This window comes from Photinus pyralis, unplaced genomic scaffold (genome assembly GCF_008802855.1).
Source record: "Photinus pyralis isolate 1611_PpyrPB1 unplaced genomic scaffold, Ppyr1.3 Ppyr1.4_LG8, whole genome shotgun sequence".
Taxonomy (NCBI): Eukaryota; Metazoa; Arthropoda; class Insecta; order Coleoptera; family Lampyridae; genus Photinus; species Photinus pyralis.
The window spans coordinates 36,120,511-36,141,638 of NW_022170819.1; the positions used below are offsets into that span (position 1 = coordinate 36,120,511).

The window sequence follows — 21,128 nt, forward strand, 5'->3', positions numbered from 1 at the left end:
TGTTTTCCCGAGAAATTTTGGTGCAGTCGATTTTTGGTAAAAAGGAAGGTTATACACTGCCTTTTTTTGAGCCCCGAAAAAAAATTGTCTCAGATCGACCCGGAAAAAAAATTTTCTTATAGAATGTGGCCTGTAGAATCCATAATTTGAAACAGTTCCAAGATTGGGCTACTAGTTCAAAAGTTACAGCCCTTTGAATTTTCTTTCGAAATTGGTTTCTAGTCCCATAACTTTTGATTGAGAAGTCTGATCGAAAAAGTACGAATTGATTTGGATTCTACGCATCAAAATTAATACGAAATAGTGTTTTCCCGAGAAATTTTGGTGCAGTCGATTTTTGGTAAAAAAGGAAGGTTATACACTGCCTTTTTTGAGCTCCGAAAAAAAAATTGTCTCAGATCGACCCGGAAAAAATTTTTTTTTATAGAATGTGGCCTGTAGAATCCATAATTTCAAACAGTTCCAAGATTGGGCTACTAGTTCAAAAGTTACAGCCCTTTGAATTTTTTTTCGAAATTGGTTTCTAGTCTATAACTTTTGATTGAGAAGTCTGATCGAAAAAGTACGAATTGTTTTGGATTCTACGCACCAAAATTAATAAGAAAAAGTGTTTTCCCGAGAAATTTTGGTGCAGTCGATTTTTGGTAAAAAAGGAAGGTTATACACTGCCTTTTTTGAGCCCCGAAAAAAAAATTGTCTCAGATCGACCAGGAAAAAAAATTTTCTTATAGAATGTGGCCTGTAGAATCCATAATTTCAAACAGTTCCAAGATTGGGCTTTTAGTTCAAAAGTTAGAGCTCTTTGAATTTTCTTTCGAAATTGGTTTCTAGTCCATAACTTTTGATTGAGAAGTCCGATCGAAAAAGTACGAATTGTTTTAGATTCTACGCACCAAAATTAATAAGAAAAAGTGTTTTCCCGAGAAATTTTGGTGCAGCTGATGATGTATTAAGTAAACCATAAATCATATTGAAAGCCCTTATTTCAGATTTGGCGAGTTTTAAGAAAAATTACTATCAAGATCAAGTTCACACGAAAGGAGATTAAAAGTCTGCCAACAAAAATAATCAAATGTGTATAGGTACAGAATTTTTTGTAACCATACTGGATAACATCATCGCATACCCGCGCTCATGAACAATAGCTTCATTGTCCTGTATACCTTGCTGTAAAAGAGCCGTAGTTTTTTTATCAGTCATGTTGCAGATTTATGTACAGTACTAGCGTTGAGTAGCGTACTCATTTCGAGAAAAGAACCGCCAATCTTTAGTGGATGGTAATATTGACACGCGCGCGACATCTATAACTCTTAAATATGCGGTTTCCAAAACGTACATGGAGGTTGTCTCACTATTCTATTCTTTACACTAAGGTTATAGCAATTGTTTTTTGCTTTCCTCACTAGAGAGGAAAATTTTCATACCATACTCAAAGCACCATGGTTCAGTAGGAACGAGACGATCACCATTGCTCACATTAGGAGAATTGCGGGACCACAAGAAACATCCCAGAAGGATCCTGGAGCGATAGAAAATAAATAAAGAAAACAAAAGAAGGGACAACAGTATAAAAGCCAATAGGCTAAGGCTGTGAAACCAGGGTGCAATACCCAGTCCACACGTCAATGGTTTTACCAGCTTTTGTCAATTCGACTTCGGTACTGAAGAGATCTATTTAACCACTTCTTGCGGATATTGTATTGCAATGACTCATTCTGAATATACATATGTAAAACAGTATTTCGAGAAATACACCATTGCCAAACTAAGTATAGGGCTATTGTTATTTACAATTTTTTGAATTAAAGATTATTACATATAGGGAACTCGCCGTTCATTTCAAAATATTTGTAGTTTATTAGTAAATAATATTTATACAACGGAAACATAGTTAAACAACAGTTCAGCCTTCAAATAATTAACAACAAAAGATAAATACGTTTGCCTAGAAAAGAAAACTCACCCTAGAGATGACGATTAATACGACAAACCTATTTTAACTTGTATTATTTACAACAATGGCAGTAGCTACTTAAAAAAATACGATTTCACTAACGTAACAAGAACACATTTTAAAGAAACTTTTAAATCGAGTGTCATTATGTATCTGGAACTTGAATTGGATTAATGTTCACATTCTGGAGTATGTTAAAACTATTGTTATTTGTTTTAGGAGGTACGACTTTATTTTTGCGCGTATAGACCCTGAGAGGCTTTTGTACTATCAGATCCTTTTTTGGTTTTAATTTCAGTATTTGCGTCATATCATATAAAAAGTCTTTTCTGACTGTCGCTGTTCGAGCCCGTATAGGTCGACATCTCGCCGATTTAGATTGCACGTCCAATTCTTCACGGGCACCGGTTGATGTTACGACGTGATTGTGGTTTGTGACTTTCGTTTCCGCTGGAATATTTGTTTCGACGTTACGGTTAGGCTTCGAATTTTTGCACAGCTCTAAATCACGTTCTTTGATGATTTCCACTTCTGTGGTTCCATTGTTTTCTACGTGCGGATTAGAATTAGCAGATGATACGGTTGCGTTGTTTCCAAAAATGACTGTCATGATCATATCTCTCAACGCAGGATCTTGAGGATCAGATATATCTTGTGGAATTGTTGAATTTCCTTCTAAATTGGATTTTTCTGTTGACGTTCCATCTGAAAAGGTAAAATAGATCATATGAGTGAGATAATGCAAAAGACTTTATTTTAAAGCAGATTGACATTTTAATAGGTTTGAATGAGTAGGCTAAAATCGCTCTTTAACGGCAAGTGATGGAAATCATTGTGCATTCCAACGGCATCCGTCATTTTTATTTAAAATGGGACACGCAGCACGAAATAAAATTAAGTTCAGAACAGACAACAAAGAGATAACTTAAACCGGTTATAGTTGACTACTCTGCTATAAAATAAAATAAATTATTTACGAACAAAAAATTTAGTTATAATGTCAGTATAAAATAGATAAATCAGAGTAGCGCCTACCATTACTAGCAGCTACTGTTGTTTCGCCTTGGATTTCTTCAGATTCAATTTTAATTTGCCCGTCATTATTTGCAACTTCCATTGTTTCAATGGACTCTTTAGCTAGAAATTCGTCAGGTGCATTTTCAATTTTGATCCAATTGTCATTATTTGCAACTACTGTTGATTCTACTGACACTTCAGCTTGGACTTCTTCGGGTGCTTTAACAGGTTTAAGGTGCTTAAAATTACTTGTTGGTTCCACTGACTCTTTAACTTGGATTTCTTGTTCTTCAGATTCATTGCCATTACTTGCAACTTCTGCCGTTTCGATTAACTCCTTAGCTTGGACTTCAGCTTTACACTTCTTGGCATAATTGATGAAGTCGGTAGCCAAATCCAAGGTTTTTTCGAAGGGTATACGCTTAATGTAATCGCTATATGCCTCTTGATTAACGATCGAGTGCTTTTTTTCAAGGTGATGCTCGCATTTTGATCTGTGATACGCTGTGTACTGACAAGCTGCGCACTGGAACCGGTGCCAATTAAAGTGAACAGCCATATGTCTCATTAGGCACTTATAAGTTTTAAATGCTTTGTCACAAGGCAAACATAATTTTCTTTCCTTGTTAATGTAGTCGGTACACTTCTTCTCTAAAGCGCGCAAACATTTTTTTTTAATCGACTGTTTCTCACTTTCGCACTGGGAATTATTATTTTCAACATCCATTTGTAAACACTCGTCCGGATTATTTGTAGGAATAGATTTTTCGTCCAGTGATGTTGATGAAGACTTTGAATTGACAATTTCATGTACCAAATCACTAATAATTGTATTTAAAGCTGCAATTTCCTCCCCTTTTGTATCGCTTTCTTTGTTATCAGGCTCTTCACTTTGTACTAATTCTCTAGTACTATGAACAGCTTTATCATTCGTTCCCGGACTACTAGGAGTATCTTTCATATAATCGAATCTTAATATTTTATAAGCTACTAGAGGTTTACGTTTTCTGGAACCGTCAGATAGAGCTATAGCAACAGGTTCCGCGATTTTTTTCTCTTGTTTGTCTTCTTGCGCTTTCTTGTGATTATTCTCTTTAATACTGTTGCATACAGCAATGCGTTTAGTACAAAACTGAGAATGGGAATGAAGTGCAGCTTTACGCTCGAACTTGCGCCCACAGCCTCCACAACGTTGCAGATCATTATCACATTCTAAGTCGTCGATCCATTGCTAAAAAATAACACTGAATTATTTGAAACGATATAATGAAATAAAAGGACACGGTCAACTCGCCAAGGGCGACTCGCCACTGACCGACTAGCCAATGGGACAACGCGACAACTCGCCAACGGACGACTCGCCACTGCGACAACTCGCCAACGAAATATTTTTTCCTGTTTAATGTGTCATACAAATGCATCCCACAAATGCAATAGTCAATTTCCCTAATTTTGTAAAAAAAGTTTATCGAAAAATTGTAGTCAATATTTGAATGAAGACCCAACCGCCTATACCTGTTTCTATTACTGCATTTTGATATAACGACATCTTCTGCAAATTATTATTTGAACAGAAAATTTGACAATCACATCGTTATTTGAACGACACATTAAACAGGGAAAAATATTTCGTTGGCGAGTTGTCGCAGTGGCGAGTTGTCGCGGTGGCGAGTTGTCCCGTTGGCGAGTCAGTCGGTGGCGAGTCGCCCTTGACGAGTTGACGCGTACCGTGAAATAAATACCTGATCTTCTGAGCCTAAAGTCGTAGATGTAGTATCGGAAACTATTACTTCAGACTTGGCATCGCTATTTTTTGTGATGGTCTGCTCGTCATTTCGAATTCGATTGCTATGAATTTGATTACGTAACTTCTTCACCTGAGCAGGCGTTTTACGATGTGTCTTATATAAGTGCCTAAATACACCCCACGTATTTGCAAAGGTATCTGTGCACTCCGTACATTGATATACTTTTCTGGTGTCATTGTGTTTATAATTAATGTGATACGTTAATGTTTTCTTTGTAGAGAACTTTTGATTGCAAATGACGCACATGAAATTATTTTTTAATACGTCACTTTTCTCCCCTTGTGGTACAACAATTTTTCCATTTGAACCAATAATTGCTTCGTTGTTCTCCAGAATGTCATGAATTTCCATTACCTTAAAACATGTAAAGCATTACTTTGTGCTGTATCCAGGCCAGTCCCGAGAGACTGCGCAACTCAAGATTTAAATTTGAAACTTTCCCTCCCAAACTAACTGAACCTCATGGCACGTGATCGTCTAGACAAAGCTATCTAACCTGAATAACAAAATAATAGGACCACTTACTACGTTGTGTTTTTAAGAGTCGCTACAAGATATGTGTTGCCTGTCGGAGTGAGGATCAAGTAAGGAATACAAATAAAACAAGTACATGCTTTAAAAACGGAGATTTAATCCAAATAATTTGCATTGCAATATTAAATTTAGAAAATGGTAGTTGACCGAGTAGAAATATAAAAATAGGCTGGGAAAAAAAGAACTGACCAAGAAAAAACCCAGCCAACAAATTAATATTGAACTTTATAGCAAAATTAGTTATCTGTAATGGCATGAATGTATATGTTGTCAAGTACAACAATACAATGTTGAATCCCAGGCTCCACTGGAATTCCTAAAGAATAAATATTACACACACACATAACAAAAACAATCATTAAAACATTACAATAAATTCATATTTCCTAGACGCACCGTTTTCAAGATATCAGCGAAAAACAGAAAATGTTGATCTTTGCGCCCCTCCCCCCGGGAAGGCTCCAGTAGGAATCCTGGGGACTTTGAGTATGGTTACCTCCTAAGGGGCCCAAACAAGGTTCTGAAGTCAAACCTTCCGCTTCCAACCATACCGAGCAAATTAATTCGTTGCCTCGACTATCATAATCACCCAGTTCAAATAAATAGTAGGAGCATAACTTTTAGTACTATCACATTACAACAATACAAAGGAACATGTTGTGGCAAACATTGGTATCAAGTAATTAATTCACAATGCCAAGTGCAATATGTAACAATCAACCACCTAACGTACGTCACTCGCCCCCAGATGAGGCACCCTGTAAATACACAGTAACATAATCAGGTAAACAAAAGCGAAATGTGCTGCAATAAGTTCAATTATAAATTAAAATGTAGTTCTGCATACTTGTATTGGGTATCGCCCTAAGGAAACATACAGTATGTAAATATAAATAAAAACACGTAAATCGGTCAGTAATTCCCAGTAGGACCAGTATAATTAAAACTGCAATTTATATCTGGAATGTGTTATAAATGGCAATAATCAATGCTGTACGAGCATAAAGTTAAATTGGCAAATAATCGAACACGATCATATCATTATTAGAGGGATGCAATAGACGTAGAGATAAATAAAACAAGTACATCACCTTTGTAATTGTCGAAGCTGCACTCACTATTCGCAACGTAAAGATTTACTTCTGGTCTCAACAAAAGCACACATACTTCTGCCACATTCTCCCCTTTTTCTTTTTAAACAAATCCTAGACGAAATTTGAACGTGCTCCGAGACGGGTCGATACGGATCATTAAGTTTCCTCGCATAGCTGGCATAGCGTAATATTTGACACTTTTATTGTAAATTATGGCCCATTTCAATGTAGAGCAGAGAAGAAAAAAACACGTGTTCCACGAAAACGAAACAACGCGCAATCTTGACCTTTTTCGTCGCGCCAGGCTCGGATTCGGGAATATTTAAATCGAATTTTGGCGGGCTAATTCGGTTCCATCACAACTTATACGCCGATAAATGATTTTGATTCAATTTTATCATGTGTTTAACCGAATTCTTGTCATTCAAAAGACTGCCTGCATTTTTTTTAGTTTTCAGTCGAGGAAGATGTAACACTAGTGTGGGCACGCGGGAATCACAGGCAACCAGGTGGGAGACAGACTTGCGAAAGCGCGAAACCATTCATAGGGCCTGAACTGGCCTGTAGAATTACTTAGCCAAAAAGGAGATTCAGGTTGTTATGACCCCCAGGTACAAGACTAAGTCGTCTCAAGGAGGGGACTTGAGAGTCAAACTCGCACTACCACCTCCTCTACTCTTTTATTTACCTTGCACCTATTATATATGTCTATTCTTACCACAACAATTGCCGGCTATTGGTGAATTTCTCTTAGTAAAAGTTAACGACAATCATTTTCAGCTTTGAATTTATCGCTACTATAATTCTAACTGGACAGAAAAAATATAATGTCACGAATACTTACTTCAGTTTTCATAAAATCTAGTTTATCATCCTTGGAGTCGTACATAGTTTGAAAGACACCAGATTTGTTCGCGCTTTCTAAAGCAATATTACGTTTATTTTCTTCATCCAAACGTTTAGACTCCTGTGGATTATCTTCAGCTAAACATTCTTCGGTAATTAAAGTATTTTCTTGTTTATTGATGAGACGCGGTAAGATATTGGATAGCGTTTTTTTACTTTGCACCCCTTTCAAGATACTGTCTGGTTTTTGTATGCAACTAGGTGATTTATCTTCTTGATTTATTGTTTTACTCTCTTCAGACTTCTCGTTTATGATGAGTAAATCGGCTTCCTGAAAATTGCATGTTAGGACTGCGAAATATAAGGTACCATCATTAGACGAAATTACGATGCGGCATTATGCAGAACTACTATGAAGTACGATGCGTTATGCCATGATAAATTATTTTCCGCATAATAAAGGTCGATTCTCACTTGGAAATATTCCTGTGTTGAAAGTGGATAATCAAAGCGTTCAAGTTCATCCTTCTGGTTAAATTAGAATTGAGTGTGTGCCTTTAGATAATAATAATGTCCTGATTTGGGTATTTTACAAATATGATCAACTGATGGAACAACAAAAAAGTGAGGAAAAAATGGCTATACAAAAATCAGTAGTTCATATAGTTAAATGCCCAAAGGTCGAAGTTCACAAAAAAAAATTTTTTTCCGTGTTCTTCCACTTAACCCAAATGAACAAGAAGCTTATCTGCTTACGAAACTTTTCACTCGGCGGCGCTATTGGAAAACGGCCAAAACAGTTGAATCCAGCAGTGATACCTATTCTAGAAACTGCCTATAGGATATCACCGTTGAGTGCATTTGTTTCAGATTCAGTGGCGGCTTTAGGATTTGGTCTAGGGAGGGGCGCATAAAGTGAATATATTAAAAAAAATTTATAATACGTATAAAATAGAACATTTTTGGCATAATACATAATATATTGAGCAAACAACTAATTCTTCATAAACTAAGAAAAGAACAAATCAGAAACTGTCTAAATGACAAAGTCGAGCTTTCTTTTTGTCGGCGCAAATCGATTTTTTCCATTTTCTACGAAATTTGTCCAATAGGTATTCTTACACGATTAGGGCATTGCGCGCAGGTACACCATTTTGTTGAAACCAACAGTTTCCAACTTTTGTTTTCTTATTTGTGTGCCGGCCCTCGTTTTAATCGTAAGAAAAAATACTACTCAACATAGTATCTGCTTTTTGCCATATAAAAAATTAAGTTGGTAATGATTTCTCCGAAATGAAACTCTCAACGTCTCTTGTAAAACTCAATAAATGACAATGAGAAAATATTTTCTTTTGTATCTGCTCAAATAACATCAGAAAAAAATAAAAACGAAATCAACAAATTTCTTGTCTCCAATATTTGACTATCTCCTTATCCTTCTATGGTTTCCGAAATTCCCATGATAACCGCCTGCGTAACTACCACTGTCTAGGAGGGGGCGCGCACCCCCTTTAAATCCGCGCCTGTTTAGATTTGCATCAATACCCAATTCATGCTGCAAGATCATACTGGAAATATATAGAGAATATTCAATGAGGAATATCCTATAAAATATGCTCCTTAGAATATTTGAAGAGGATATTTGGGATTCAGGAAATATTCACAGAACATGAATGTTGTTATAATATTCCAAAAATATGTGAATATGCGGAAGGAATATTGTTTAAATTTAAATTTTTCATTGCTTTTCTTTAGCGCCCTGTACGTACCTATAGCTCCGTTGACTTGAATTTCAAAAAGTCTTCCAAAATCAACAATACTGACGTGATTGCTACATTCGAGTGATTTAAATTTTGACCGCCCTTCTACAGGGTATCTTAAAATTAATGGTCAAGTTTAGTAACTTCGAAATTTAAAAAGTTAATTTTTTCAAATTCAACCTGCTTGATTTTGTGCACTTTCAAATGTCGAAAAAATTCTGCATCAAAAGCTCTTCTCACCCTAACTTCCAGTTCTTTACGAGAAACAATTGGTGTAACTTTGTTTTTTATAAGACCCCCATATAAAAGTCCAGTGGTGTTATATCTGGAGATCTAGAAGACCAATAGCATGTATCTGTTAATCTACCTGTCTTGAAACATGTTCAAAGGCATATCAGCATCATGGGTAGAATGAGCCGGCGCTCCGTCCAGTTGAAACCAGTAGTTTTCCCCAGGTAACGATTCCAAGGATCTACTAACGCGTTTATTTCAAGGTCTCCTAACTCCTAAGAAAATTATGCATATAACAGTCACAATTTTAGAAAATCTTGTTCTATTTAAAATCAGAAAGTTGCTATTCTCATCTGGTAAAACCTGAAGTGAAACGATCATGAGAGATAGAGATAAAGTCTACTTAGGTTTTTTGTAGAGAATCCAGGAATACTATAGCTTTTAATTTTTTTAACTTTTGAAATCAAGAAATTGGATAACTAAAACTGGCACTTTTAAGAAAATCAGTGGTGCCATGGAAGTTTGAGAACAAACAAAGCTAACCAATGGCAAATGCAGGCGCCTTTTTTTTGTTTTGATAATTCCATGGCATTACAGACTTTATATTTTACAGTTTCTGAATTTATGAAATAGGAAATAATAGTATATGTGGATTCGTAATTTTCGTTAATGTTCCCTACAAAAAACCTAAATAGACTTTATTTCTAAAACAATTAGAGAATTGAAAAATTACTATTGAAATTCCTATGGTGCGTTCGTCAAGTGACCACCCTGTATACATGGAATATCATCACGAGGAGATATCGGGTATATGATCAGGTGTACTTTTAATATACATAAAAGATACTTACATACTATACGTACATATATTTTAGATGTATAATGTATATGTTTTATACTTTGTGTGCCTAAACATCCATATCACATCCAAAATTTACAGAATATCCATAGTGGACATAAAATACATATGTCCATAATGAATGTATATACCTAGTATATACATATGGACAGGATATTCTCTATACATTTTGAATTTAAAAGGTATACACATCAGATTTCGAATGCTATGTGGGTTGCTGACAGTGGCCTAATTGTTGGCAATGAAAGTGGCAAACTTCCAAGATCTGAAAAAACTGAAGGTGTCTGCTAATGGGGCGTTTACGGATGGGAATATTTCCCTCTCATTTTTGGCTGGGAAAATAATTCCTCGAAGGGATAGAAAAAGAAATTTAGTCCCTCAGCATACTGCACATTTACTGACCAGTATTATTAGGAATTACCTTGCATTATGCTTCCTAGTACATTTTGGGTACCTAATGCCGCATTAATGGCACAAAATTTGAGGCCTCAGCAAAATACATACCGAAAACTGTTCGCGGAAATCAAACCGTTTCGTCTTCTTGTACGAATCCTGGCAGTACTTTCGTTTATGTAAAATAAAGTTAGCCAAACTTCTGAAAATGGTACGACATATTCGACATTCGTACATAATGTCACATTCGTACGTTATATATGCTTGTACCTGCAAATTAATCGTTACCAATCCAATTACGACAATGATTGATACAAACTTCTTCAGTTGCAGTTTCGAAGAGCGCTAACACTTGCCTTAAACCAAACAGACTAGTGTGAATTGTCTTCCCAACGTGCGAAAGATCAATTTCTTCGTGACTGCTCGTTGAGGCTTTACCCAAAGTGGTTTCCAAAGGTTTTTTGGTTTTATTCTTCAACGCTGCTCTTGTTGTCATTTTATTGAAGTAGACCGCAATGTAAAAAGTTGTCAATATCCTAGGCTATCCTACACAATATTCGATTACACAAAATTATGAGGTCAGAATTGTAGGAATTCTCTTAAATCACAAGCAATTGGCATTAACCAACCAGTCCATTTTGGTTCACCATAACTGTCATATTTATGCAAGAGAATGCCTAATAAATTCGAACTTAATTTATTTGAGATTGTAACTAAGAAAGACCAGCAAACTGTCACAGTACCTATAACTTACTAAGACTAGGTAGTGCAAGTGCGAGCAGGTAATGTTTACGCAGCGATCTTATGTAGCGTGATGAGCACTTCATGGAAATGCCAACAGCTAGCTCCGTGCACTGCTAGCAAGACAAATTCTATCGAAGTCTCTCCCTATTCTAGCATCGGTAAGAAACACTAGATGGTCGAGTGATGCATATGCCTGTCTTCCACTGACATCCTTCTATCCGTAGAAATACAAAATTATCCAGTACAGCTATGTATTCTGAGGTGAAATGCAATCACACCAAGTACCAAATGTATTTATTTAGTATTCAATATGGAAAAAATAACTTTCTCCACAGATGGCACTAGCTACTGTTTTTTAACCTTACAATTATTACACAATTTTCAAAAATTACCAAAGATGAATTGTATACGGCGCCTTATTTTGAATAGCAGAGTATGTGTTTCAGTTATTACACTAAAAATTAATATTTTTTTATAGTTGTCACACAATTGCAGATCGACCGCAAGAATCCTACACATGACCCGTCCACAGTACCTTTGTCGCCCAGTGTCCACAACCGATACACAGCGTTCTTACAACTTTAAAACCTTAACAGCGAACATAGCGAACAAATTTAGTCTATCGAAAAGTGTAAGTAATACAGACCATAATCGACATTTCACGCTACATTTTAGCGATCGAGGGTTCTCGCGTATTTGTTATTTGAATCAATTGTAGACCATATAGACTACGCGGAGATATTCAAGACGTTAAAGCTGCCCGACACGTTTTATTCGTGGTTTGTTGTCACCGAGCTGTACCTTTGGATGCTGATGGTGCGGTTCATGGCGGAAGGCGAAGACGGCGAGTGTCTACGTAATACCATTTTGGAAGTGTTATGGGCCGATGTAGATCAGAGAGTAAAGAAACTGGGCGTAAGTGCTACATGAATATAATGTCAATGTCCGTATAATAGGCTTCTCTTAGGAGGCTCGCTTGTCAACGGTAAGAGCGCAAATTATCGAGCTGTCAGATCAACTTCGAGCCGCTATAATTGCGTATGACGAGGGTCTCCAGACTAGCGACGTCGTTTTAGCGGGGGCTCTTTGGAGGCGGCTCTACCAACAAGGAACTGTTGATCCTGAATGTTTGGATGTGCTCGTTAAATATATTAGGAGACAGGTACAAATTGCATATGCCCGAGGGGTCAACCATTCCGTATTTGGGAATACTTCCAAGTATTCTTTAATATTCCCGGATATTTCCCCATTATTCCCAGGTAATTCCCCTAAGTATTCCCCGAATTATAAGTATTCCTACCTATTTTAGTCCAGGGAATAGAGGGTTTTAACTTGCAAATTGAGAAGTAGTTCCAATTTCTTTTGCATGCCATAGACAGTCATCTGGTGGTTAAGAATCTAATTTTTTTACCTCCCACCCCTTGTGCTTCCCCCGTACCACCCCCAAAACCCCTGAAATTTGGGTGGTTTCTTAGTTTTTCAATCATGTCTTTTTAATGGTTCACTTTAGAAAAAAATATTGTTATCAGAAATTGTGGACTATAAAATTCTACACAACTTTTATGCACACTACTTTTTTGTGAAATGTTTATTAAAATAGATATAGAGCTTGAGGGTTGGTTATATTTTTCAGAATTCTGAAATTTCTATGTAGATGTTTTAACAAAATTTCATACTTTATCTCTATAATTAAAAATTTTTTTTACGACAAAATATCTTGAATTTATTGTGGTATAAATCCCTCTACTCTGCACCCTTACCAAAGGGGATGCATAATAATGAAACTTGCAACCCTTGCTAGTGAGGATATTTGAATCACTGTGAGATTGTAGCGCTTTCTAATATACTTTTGAAATTAAAAAATTGTCTCACTTCAGTTCAGTTTCACCCCCTCCCTCTCCCCCCCGCGCGGTAGGAATAGATATTTAAACGCTCTTGTGGCGATTGTGAAGTTAGTCAGAGAGTACAACGCTTATTACATGTTTTCTATTCCTCTTTAAATATCTATTCCTACCGCGGTTGGGGGGAGGGGCGGGGGGGGATGAAGGATTTGAAGGATGAAGCTGAACTGAAGTGAGATAATTTTTTTGTTTCAAACGTATATTAGAAACCCTACAATCTCACAGTGATTCAAATATCCCCACTAGCAAGGGTTGAAAGTTGAATTATTATGCATCCCCTTTGGTAAGGGTGCAGCGTAGGGGGATTTATACCACGATAAGTTCAAGATATTTTCTCATAAAACTCTTAATTATAGAGATAAAGTATAAAATTTGGTTAAAACATCTACATAGAAATTTCAGAATTCTTAAAAATATAACCAACTCTCAAGCTCTATATCTTTTTTAATAAACATTTCACAAAAAAGTAGTGTATATGAAAGTTGTGTAGAATTTTATAGTCTACAATTTCTGATAACAATATTTTTTTGTAAAATGAATCTATAAAAAGATATGATTGAAAAACTAAAAAACCAACCAAATTTCTTTGGTTTTAAGGGTGGTACGGGGGAAGCACAGGGGGTGGGAGGTCGAAAACTTGGATTCTTAACCACCAGATATTCTTTCATGACATGCAAAAAAAATTGGAACTACTTCTCGTTTTGCAGGAAATGGTCCATTTTCAGTCTCTATTTCCTGGACTATTTATTACATTGTATTATGCTACTTTTATTAAGCGAAGCAAAGGACTAACTTTCTGGCAAGATGAAAGTGTTTCAAAAATTGTTAATTCGGAAAATGTCTCCTGTGGCAGTTAAAAATTATACAGGCCTACTCACTGAAAACGGAAAAACCTTATGAGACTGAGGGTTAAAGGTAAGACCGCACTAGACAGATCCAGTGGCGGAGACTGCTGCCCGGGGCGGCCCAAAAAAATTACGCCCTCATATATGCCCCCCCCCTTCTTCGCCCACAGCTTGAAAGGTGTAATGAATAGACGTTATGTAAAAATAGTGTCTTAGTAAGGGGGGTATTTGTATATTTTCCATAGCCTGTTTAGCACTAAAGTTTGCTCAAAATATCCTCCAAAAATTTCGAAAACAAGCAATTTGGAACCCCCTGTACTCATGACGACATGCCTTTATTCACTAAATTTGTCTACTACTTCCACACATTGATTTCTAGGGAGGTTTCTTTCTCTATATGGAAAACTTTGCAAGACTCTTTAGTCTGCTTTTGCTCATTGACGAGGAAAAATTAATTTAATTTCAGCCATCTTCCTCAAAAGACACCTTATGACTGTTGAACAAAAATATCGCAGCTAAAATGTGATACCCATATAATGTAGTGTAGCGTCACGTCGCTTCGTTGCAGTGCATTTCCGCCTAGTGCGGTCTGACCTTTATATTAAAGTTAGGGCAAGGTTGCGTGTAATTATAATTATGCCCAACAAAATGGCATTTTAAAAATTGGAATTTATTTAAAGAGTTTTGGAAAATATTGCTGTGCTACATTATTGTCTTTTGAGGGTTGGGTAATTATGTAATTAATTCCGAAAATGGCAAATGTCAAATTTCTTTTTTCAAACTATTTAAAACCAATGAAAGAGCCAAAACAGCCAGAAGAAACAAAACGTTTAATTGATATTACAAAATGATAATATTTTGTATAATTTGAGGTACAATCTAAAATGACATAATGACAATGAAGGTAAAGTCCGAAATTCTTGTAACCGTTTACGCCCCCTCCTTCTCACCCCTTTGTTTTGTTCAAAATTTCTACACAATCCTGCCATCTTTTGTTCGCCATGGAGATCTAGATGCCTACAATAAAAACATTTTAATGTATAAAATGCAATATTGGATTATGCATAGTTTATGTTGTCATACAGCAAATTGATTGCTCATGTCAAATATTTAAAATTTAAAAAGAGCATAGACATTCCTTTTGAAAAACAAAAGTTGTATCAATTTCCGGTTCAACCGGAACTGCTACCGGAAGTGTTATTCTTCGATCGGCTAGACTGTAGAATGTCACATATGAAATTATATTTGACCATTTTTAGCGCATTTTTGAAAAAAATACGCTATTATATTCGTTATTGCTGGCAGGCCGGCTGTCCGCATTAGATCTCCACAACTACAATAGCTAGAGACTTCAAATTTTCACTAAAAGCTTTCTGCTATAGTGTAGATGTGCAGGCACTAGTCTATTTTGAGTTAGATTACTTGTGAGATCGATAATTGAAGAAAATAATTTCGATATGGGTTTCGGAGGTGCTATAATTTTACCGTTAGATAGCGCTACCAGTATAAAAACTTATTATTTACTTTGTGATTTGTTTTACAAAATGAAGACGTACCGTCAATTGAAATTAAATAAAATTAATTATTTAACGCAGCCAAAATTACTCGTGAGATCGATAATTTTAAACTTCGCTAATAAAATACTGACCTGCATTACCAAAAATGCGCTTTAATCATGCATATGCTGATTTACAACTTGTTTTTGTAACTTGCCAAATAAAAGAAATATTGAGGTGGCCCTCTTATCTTAAACTTTTGCATGATAAAAAGTCTCCTGGCGGACGCCCAATTTTATGCAACCAAAATAACTTCTTGAAACAAATAAAGATCTGACTGTCACATTAATTATTAAGTTGAATATTGTTGGTTTACAGAAAACAATTGGAAAGATCAACTTTTTCTTTAGTTGAATACATCGCACACGAACCGAAATTAAAATAGCGAAGTCAAAGCGATAATATTCAAAGTAATTAATATGACAGGCAGATCCTCATTTGTTGAAGGTAGTTACTTTGGTTGCATAAAATTGGGCGTCTTTCAGGAGACTTTTTATCATGTAAAAGTAGACATAGGGAATCCCTATGTTTTGTAAGTTAAGAGATGTCGTTCCGGGACATGGTGGTGACGTATTGCAAAATTACACTGTGCACATTTTAAATATTGAAAGATTGATAAGTTAACACATGCTTACTTAAGTTTATGTACCGGCACATAAGTAGTCTACAACGGGCTATGCGCATATGACTAATTTCGAGTGTACAGGAGGAGCCAACTGGCTTTGTGGGTACAGTAGTTCGTTGTATAATCACACTGTGTACATTTTAAAGCCTTTTAAGACTTATATGTCCTCATTTCAGAATATGTTGAAGTTCTATTGCAAAATTCCAATGTGTGCACTTTAAAGGTCCACTCAAACCGACGCGGGAATGCGGCGAGTGGACCTTAAATCTTGAAGTATTGCCTATTTGTAAGGGGCAAGCGTTTATTAATTATTTTTAGGTTGATAAGATTGAAAACATTTGTTTTGATGGTTGTTGTCATTAGTTCTCTTATTTACTTTTGTAATAATTGTTTTTATATTTTTGTGTTCTTTTTTCTATACTTTAATAGCTAATGTGCTATTCGGATTGGAGACGAATTCAACAAATCGAAGATCATGAAAATCAGTCCAGCCGTTCTTGAGTTATAAGTGGTGTAACGTACACGACTTTGTTTTATACAGGGTGTTACATAAGTACGTAAAAAAAATTAGGTGGTAGAGGGGATCAAAACCAGCACTTTTTCCAAATAAACCTCTTTTTAATTTTGAACAGAGTATCCTGAAGATTTACAACTACACATAATGCATTGAATTTTCGTTTGATGCTTGTCACTAGGGCTGACCTTTGAATTGCGTAAATTAAAATCTCAATAACTTGATCTTGGTTTTTTATCATCTCATTATTTTCCGGCACAAAACTCTGTAATGTAATTATCAAATACAAGTTTGTTATATTCAATTGTCCGGTCGGTTGACTGATAATTTTTGATTATTGATTTTGGCCGGAATTTAAAAACAGTTGCTTTTGTTTGTGTTTTGTCCGTCCATCTAGATCTACTGCGGGTTTGAGCTAGTATTTGGGGAATTGTCCTGAAATTTTTTGCAGTAGGTAACCTATACATTGAAGGAACGGTCCTGTCGAAAGCAATTGGTTTATTCAAACTATAGCTTTTCTTCGTGACTCCTTTTCAGAGGAGAGTACTCACAAAGGCAAATTGAATCGTCTGGACGAGACATATCTATCGTTGAGGCGGAAACGCATACCTCGAAAACGAAGGTGCGGAAGAGGGTACTCAATCATAAGGGGCAAATGGAACGTCTGGAGGAGACACATCTACTGGTACCATGTCAAAATGGAGTGTGGGAGGAGAGGAGGGTATTCTTAGGGCGCTTAGAACCTCTAAAGGACACATATCTACTGGCGATATGAAAGGAAAAATGAAATACTGCGGAGGATTTCTTTAAGGGGTCAATCGCCTTCTATTCTATACTGTACATTTTGAATGTGTTCCAGGCGACTCTTACATGTTTATGTGTAAGGATCCCTCCCCTTTAATGATGTACCAAGAAGGTAAACATCCATAAATATAGCATAATGCTACTACTACTACCTAGTTGTAACCCAATTATTTACTGAGATATGCACTTTGTCTACCCAAGACTGGTGCACAATACATATTTGTTTGATTTTGATTTGAATGAATAAATACACAATGCACATCATTTTTACTTTACAAAACTTAAACACTTATACCCCTTAAAACTCCCACTGGAGGCACTTGGACAAAAAATGCAAATTAGATGTAGGATCGCATATCAGACTATTTATTGTTATTCCCATTATTCCTGTGTCATTCCCTGTAAAATGTCCAGATATTCCCAGGTGTGGTTAACTCCTCGCCTATACTTTAAGGTGCTCAATTTATAATTTTAGGTGAAGCTATTAGATAATACGGCCCATGAAGAATTTAAGAAAAACAAGACTGTCAAGTGGGAACCAATTCAGTAAATGTTAACATTGTAAATACCTTTTCTTGTATCAGTTTCATGATAAATTTCAATCATCGAATAGTATCAAATGTCTATTGCCCTACTCCTTTTTAGGTATAATTAGAAAGATAAAAAAACGCCAATTTGACTACTTACAATGAAAATGCTTACAAATTATATAAAGAAATACAAAATATACACAAATACGTAATTTTAAACACTAGGAAAAACATTAATTTAAGAAGTTCTTTTGGTTGCGTAAAAGTAGGCGCCATTCAAAATAGATTTTGTCATTTAAAAGTAGACATAGGGAAAAACAATACACGTAAATTCCTATGTCTACTTCTTAATAATAAATATCAAATAATACCTGTATTTGTTAGCTTATATAAACGCATTGTTCGGAATAACTTGAAACCTATAAAATCAATTATTTAATTGGATTCACGCGCGACGGACGTGTTTTGCACGAGCTCCAGCTGTTTATTTAGGTGTGCGGCCAGGTTTATAAGTTGAATACCGTGTGTAGACGAGGAACATTTTTGTTTTGTTGTGATATACATTATACAGGGTAAAGCTGGATTAGTAATTGCGTCAGTACCTATATCTAGGCTGCAGTATGCTCACACTATACAGTGTGTCCCAGATCGTTTGGAATTGCATGGGTAACTTTGTTATTATTAAAGATAGAGAATTATGGTTAAATGGGCAATGTTTTGCAGTTTTGGATGCTTATTTAAAATTTTCTTATGGAAATTCAAAATGTCGCATAGGTTCGACGTAAATTCAAAAAAACTAAAATTGCTCATTTCCTTGAATGTCTTATATCATTGAAAGTATAAGAGATATAAAAAAAGTTTTATATAAAAGTGACTGTCTTTGATACGCTTAATTTAGAATTGATGCAAAAAGAAAAATTCAAGATGGCCACTTTTGAGGAACATTTACCAACTTCCTGAAGTTAAATGGGCGCCATATTGGATTTTTAGATTACTTGATAGATTTTTTAATTCTCTTTTCAACGAGCTATTATAACATAAGATTGAAAATAAGATACCAGTTATATTAACGGTTTTTGTATTTTAATCAAGAGTAGGTCTGTGACGAATAAAAAAATACAAAACAAAATCTATTCGAGGCAACAAAACAATGAAAATAATTACACCAAATGTTTAAAATACTGGCCATTATTAGTGAAACACACTTCAAGACAGTTCAGTTTAGGCAACGTGTTGCCATTGATGATTATTATTATTATTGTAGTGGTAGCTACTTCCACTTTCCTTTTATTTTTTAATAAAGTACTTACTTTTATAATTTAATGTACTGTGCATAATTCGTGAATTGTGACTTGAGCAGCCAGTGTTGGTAGCATAAACCAACCCTTTCTTCGAAACATACGTTGTCTAGAAAAATCCTTTAAGGAAGTTTATTCGAGAATTTGTAAATCATAGTGAGCAGTTAAAGATCCAACGAAGATTACCGATCCAATTCCGCAGTTATAACACCTCTAAATAGCATTATGCGGGTCACTCTGTAATTGGGCGCATGCCTGTTGAGGGCCCAAAACAAGAGAGGGATAATAAATAATAAATAATAATAATAATAAATACCACCATTTGTAGGTATGTAAGTATGGACATAGAGTAAATTACTCTATGGTATGGATAATAAGATAGTCAATAAGTGATGTTATAAAAATCAAAATTTTTCTAGGCCTACATATATAAAAATTTGGAGGGAGTTGTAATGCCCAAATCCCCTCTCATTTTTTAAACATCTAATGTAATTATTTTCATTGTTTTGTTGGCTCGAATAGATTTTGTTTTGTTTTTTTTTTAATTCATCACAGCCTACTTGATTAAAATATAAAAACCGTTGATATAACTGGTATCTTATTTTCAATCTTATGTTATGATGTCTCGTTGAAAAGAGAATTAAAAAATCTATTAAGTAATCTAAAAATCCGATATAGCGCCTATTTAACTTTAGAAAGTTGGTAAATGTTCCTCAAAAGTAGCCATCTTGCATTTTTTTTTGACATCAATTCTAAATTAAGTGTATCAAAGACAGCCACTTTTATATAAAACTTTTTTTTATATCTCTTATACCTTCGATGATATAAGACATTTAAGGAAATGACCAATTTTAGTTTTTTTTTAATTTACGTCGAAACTATGCGACATTTTGAATTTCCAAAAGGAAATTTTAAATAAGCATCCAAACCAAAACTGCAAAACATTGCCCATTTAACCAATTCTCTATCTTTAATAATAACAAAGTTACCCATGCAATCCCACGCGATCTGGGACACACTGTATACCTACTTAATAAATGTATCGTCCTTTGCAATTGTTGTTTGGTTTTTTAATCATCTTATTCTATTAGCCATAAGTTAATCTGTGGCGATAAACTATATTTGCTAAAGTGGGTAACATTAATTCCCATCCCAGACCGAACACTGCACAATTTGTCGTTTTGGGTAGTATTGTGTATTGCCTATCTGATGCATACGTGATCACCAGGTTTGATGGTAGTTTTTACTGCAGATGATAGGCCACCAACCGTACACTGCGTTATGGAATGTCGGTGTACCACACGGCGCATTAACTAACTATATTTAAGAAATAAAGAATTTCAACTCTAAACCAGTAATTAAATGTTGGCTTCAGTGGCGTATTTACAGGGGGGGATGAAGGGGATATATCCCCCCCAGAAGAATTGAGTTATCATCATAGCTGTTAGGTATTTAGGTAATACTCCGCTATCCGCTCCGCCCACTTTAAAATAAAGGCAATAATATATAGGTATATATAGAGCGCAATTTTGGTTTTGGTTAAAGTCTAAAGTCACTAAAATCTAAATATTCTGTAGTATTCAGTATTCACTATTCAGTGAGTGATCAGTGTTGGCAGTCAACGATTTGGCTATTCGGCATCGATCGGCAATTCGCTACATTGATGCTCAAAATAACAAATAGGTATCAGGTACTTTGTACCTGCGTCCTGCCTTTCACGAAATGACGAAAATAAGAATTTTAAATTTTAAAAACAGGAATTTTTTGCCCATAACTTTTGATTGAGACGTCTAATCGAAAAAGTACGAATCGTTT

General features: G+C 35.4%; 2 protein-coding genes across 6 annotated transcripts; one reads left to right on the top strand and one right to left on the bottom strand.

Moving 5' to 3' along the window:
- Window positions 1–1,833: 1,833 nt before the first annotated feature.
- On the bottom strand, window positions 1,834–11,322 carry LOC116178150 (zinc finger protein 800). 2 transcript variants are annotated; one of them, XM_031497555.1, is made up of 7 exons: window positions 11,240–11,322; window positions 10,816–11,042; window positions 10,608–10,766; window positions 7,252–7,584; window positions 4,714–5,133; window positions 2,990–4,202; window positions 1,834–2,659 (listed from the first exon to the last, which is right to left on the bottom strand). In XM_031497555.1, exons 2-7 carry the CDS (start codon window positions 10,990–10,992, stop codon window positions 2,100–2,102), a joined length of 2,862 nt encoding a protein of 953 aa, XP_031353415.1. In that variant the 5' UTR covers window positions 10,993–11,042; window positions 11,240–11,322; the 3' UTR covers window positions 1,834–2,099. The 2 variants fall into 2 exon arrangements, with proteins under 2 accessions (XP_031353415.1, XP_031353414.1); XM_031497554.1 differs by having other exon boundaries at window positions 10,816–11,041; window positions 11,249–11,309.
- Window positions 11,274–18,112, top strand: LOC116178151 (ubiquinol-cytochrome-c reductase complex assembly factor 1). Of its 4 annotated transcripts, none has more exons than XM_031497559.1 (5): window positions 11,274–11,398; window positions 11,736–11,871; window positions 11,916–12,155; window positions 12,208–12,402; window positions 17,961–18,112. In XM_031497559.1, the coding sequence occupies exons 2-5, from the start codon at window positions 11,758–11,760 to the stop codon at window positions 18,033–18,035; spliced, it is 624 nt and encodes a 207-aa protein (XP_031353419.1). In that variant the 5' UTR covers window positions 11,274–11,398; window positions 11,736–11,757; the 3' UTR covers window positions 18,036–18,112. The 4 variants fall into 4 exon arrangements, with proteins under 4 accessions (XP_031353419.1, XP_031353417.1, XP_031353416.1 ...); XM_031497557.1 differs by having other exon boundaries at window positions 11,284–11,398; window positions 11,719–11,871; XM_031497556.1 differs by lacking the exon at window positions 11,274–11,398 and adding an exon at window positions 11,523–11,673 and having other exon boundaries at window positions 11,719–11,871.
- Window positions 18,113–21,128: the final 3,016 nt, after the last annotated feature.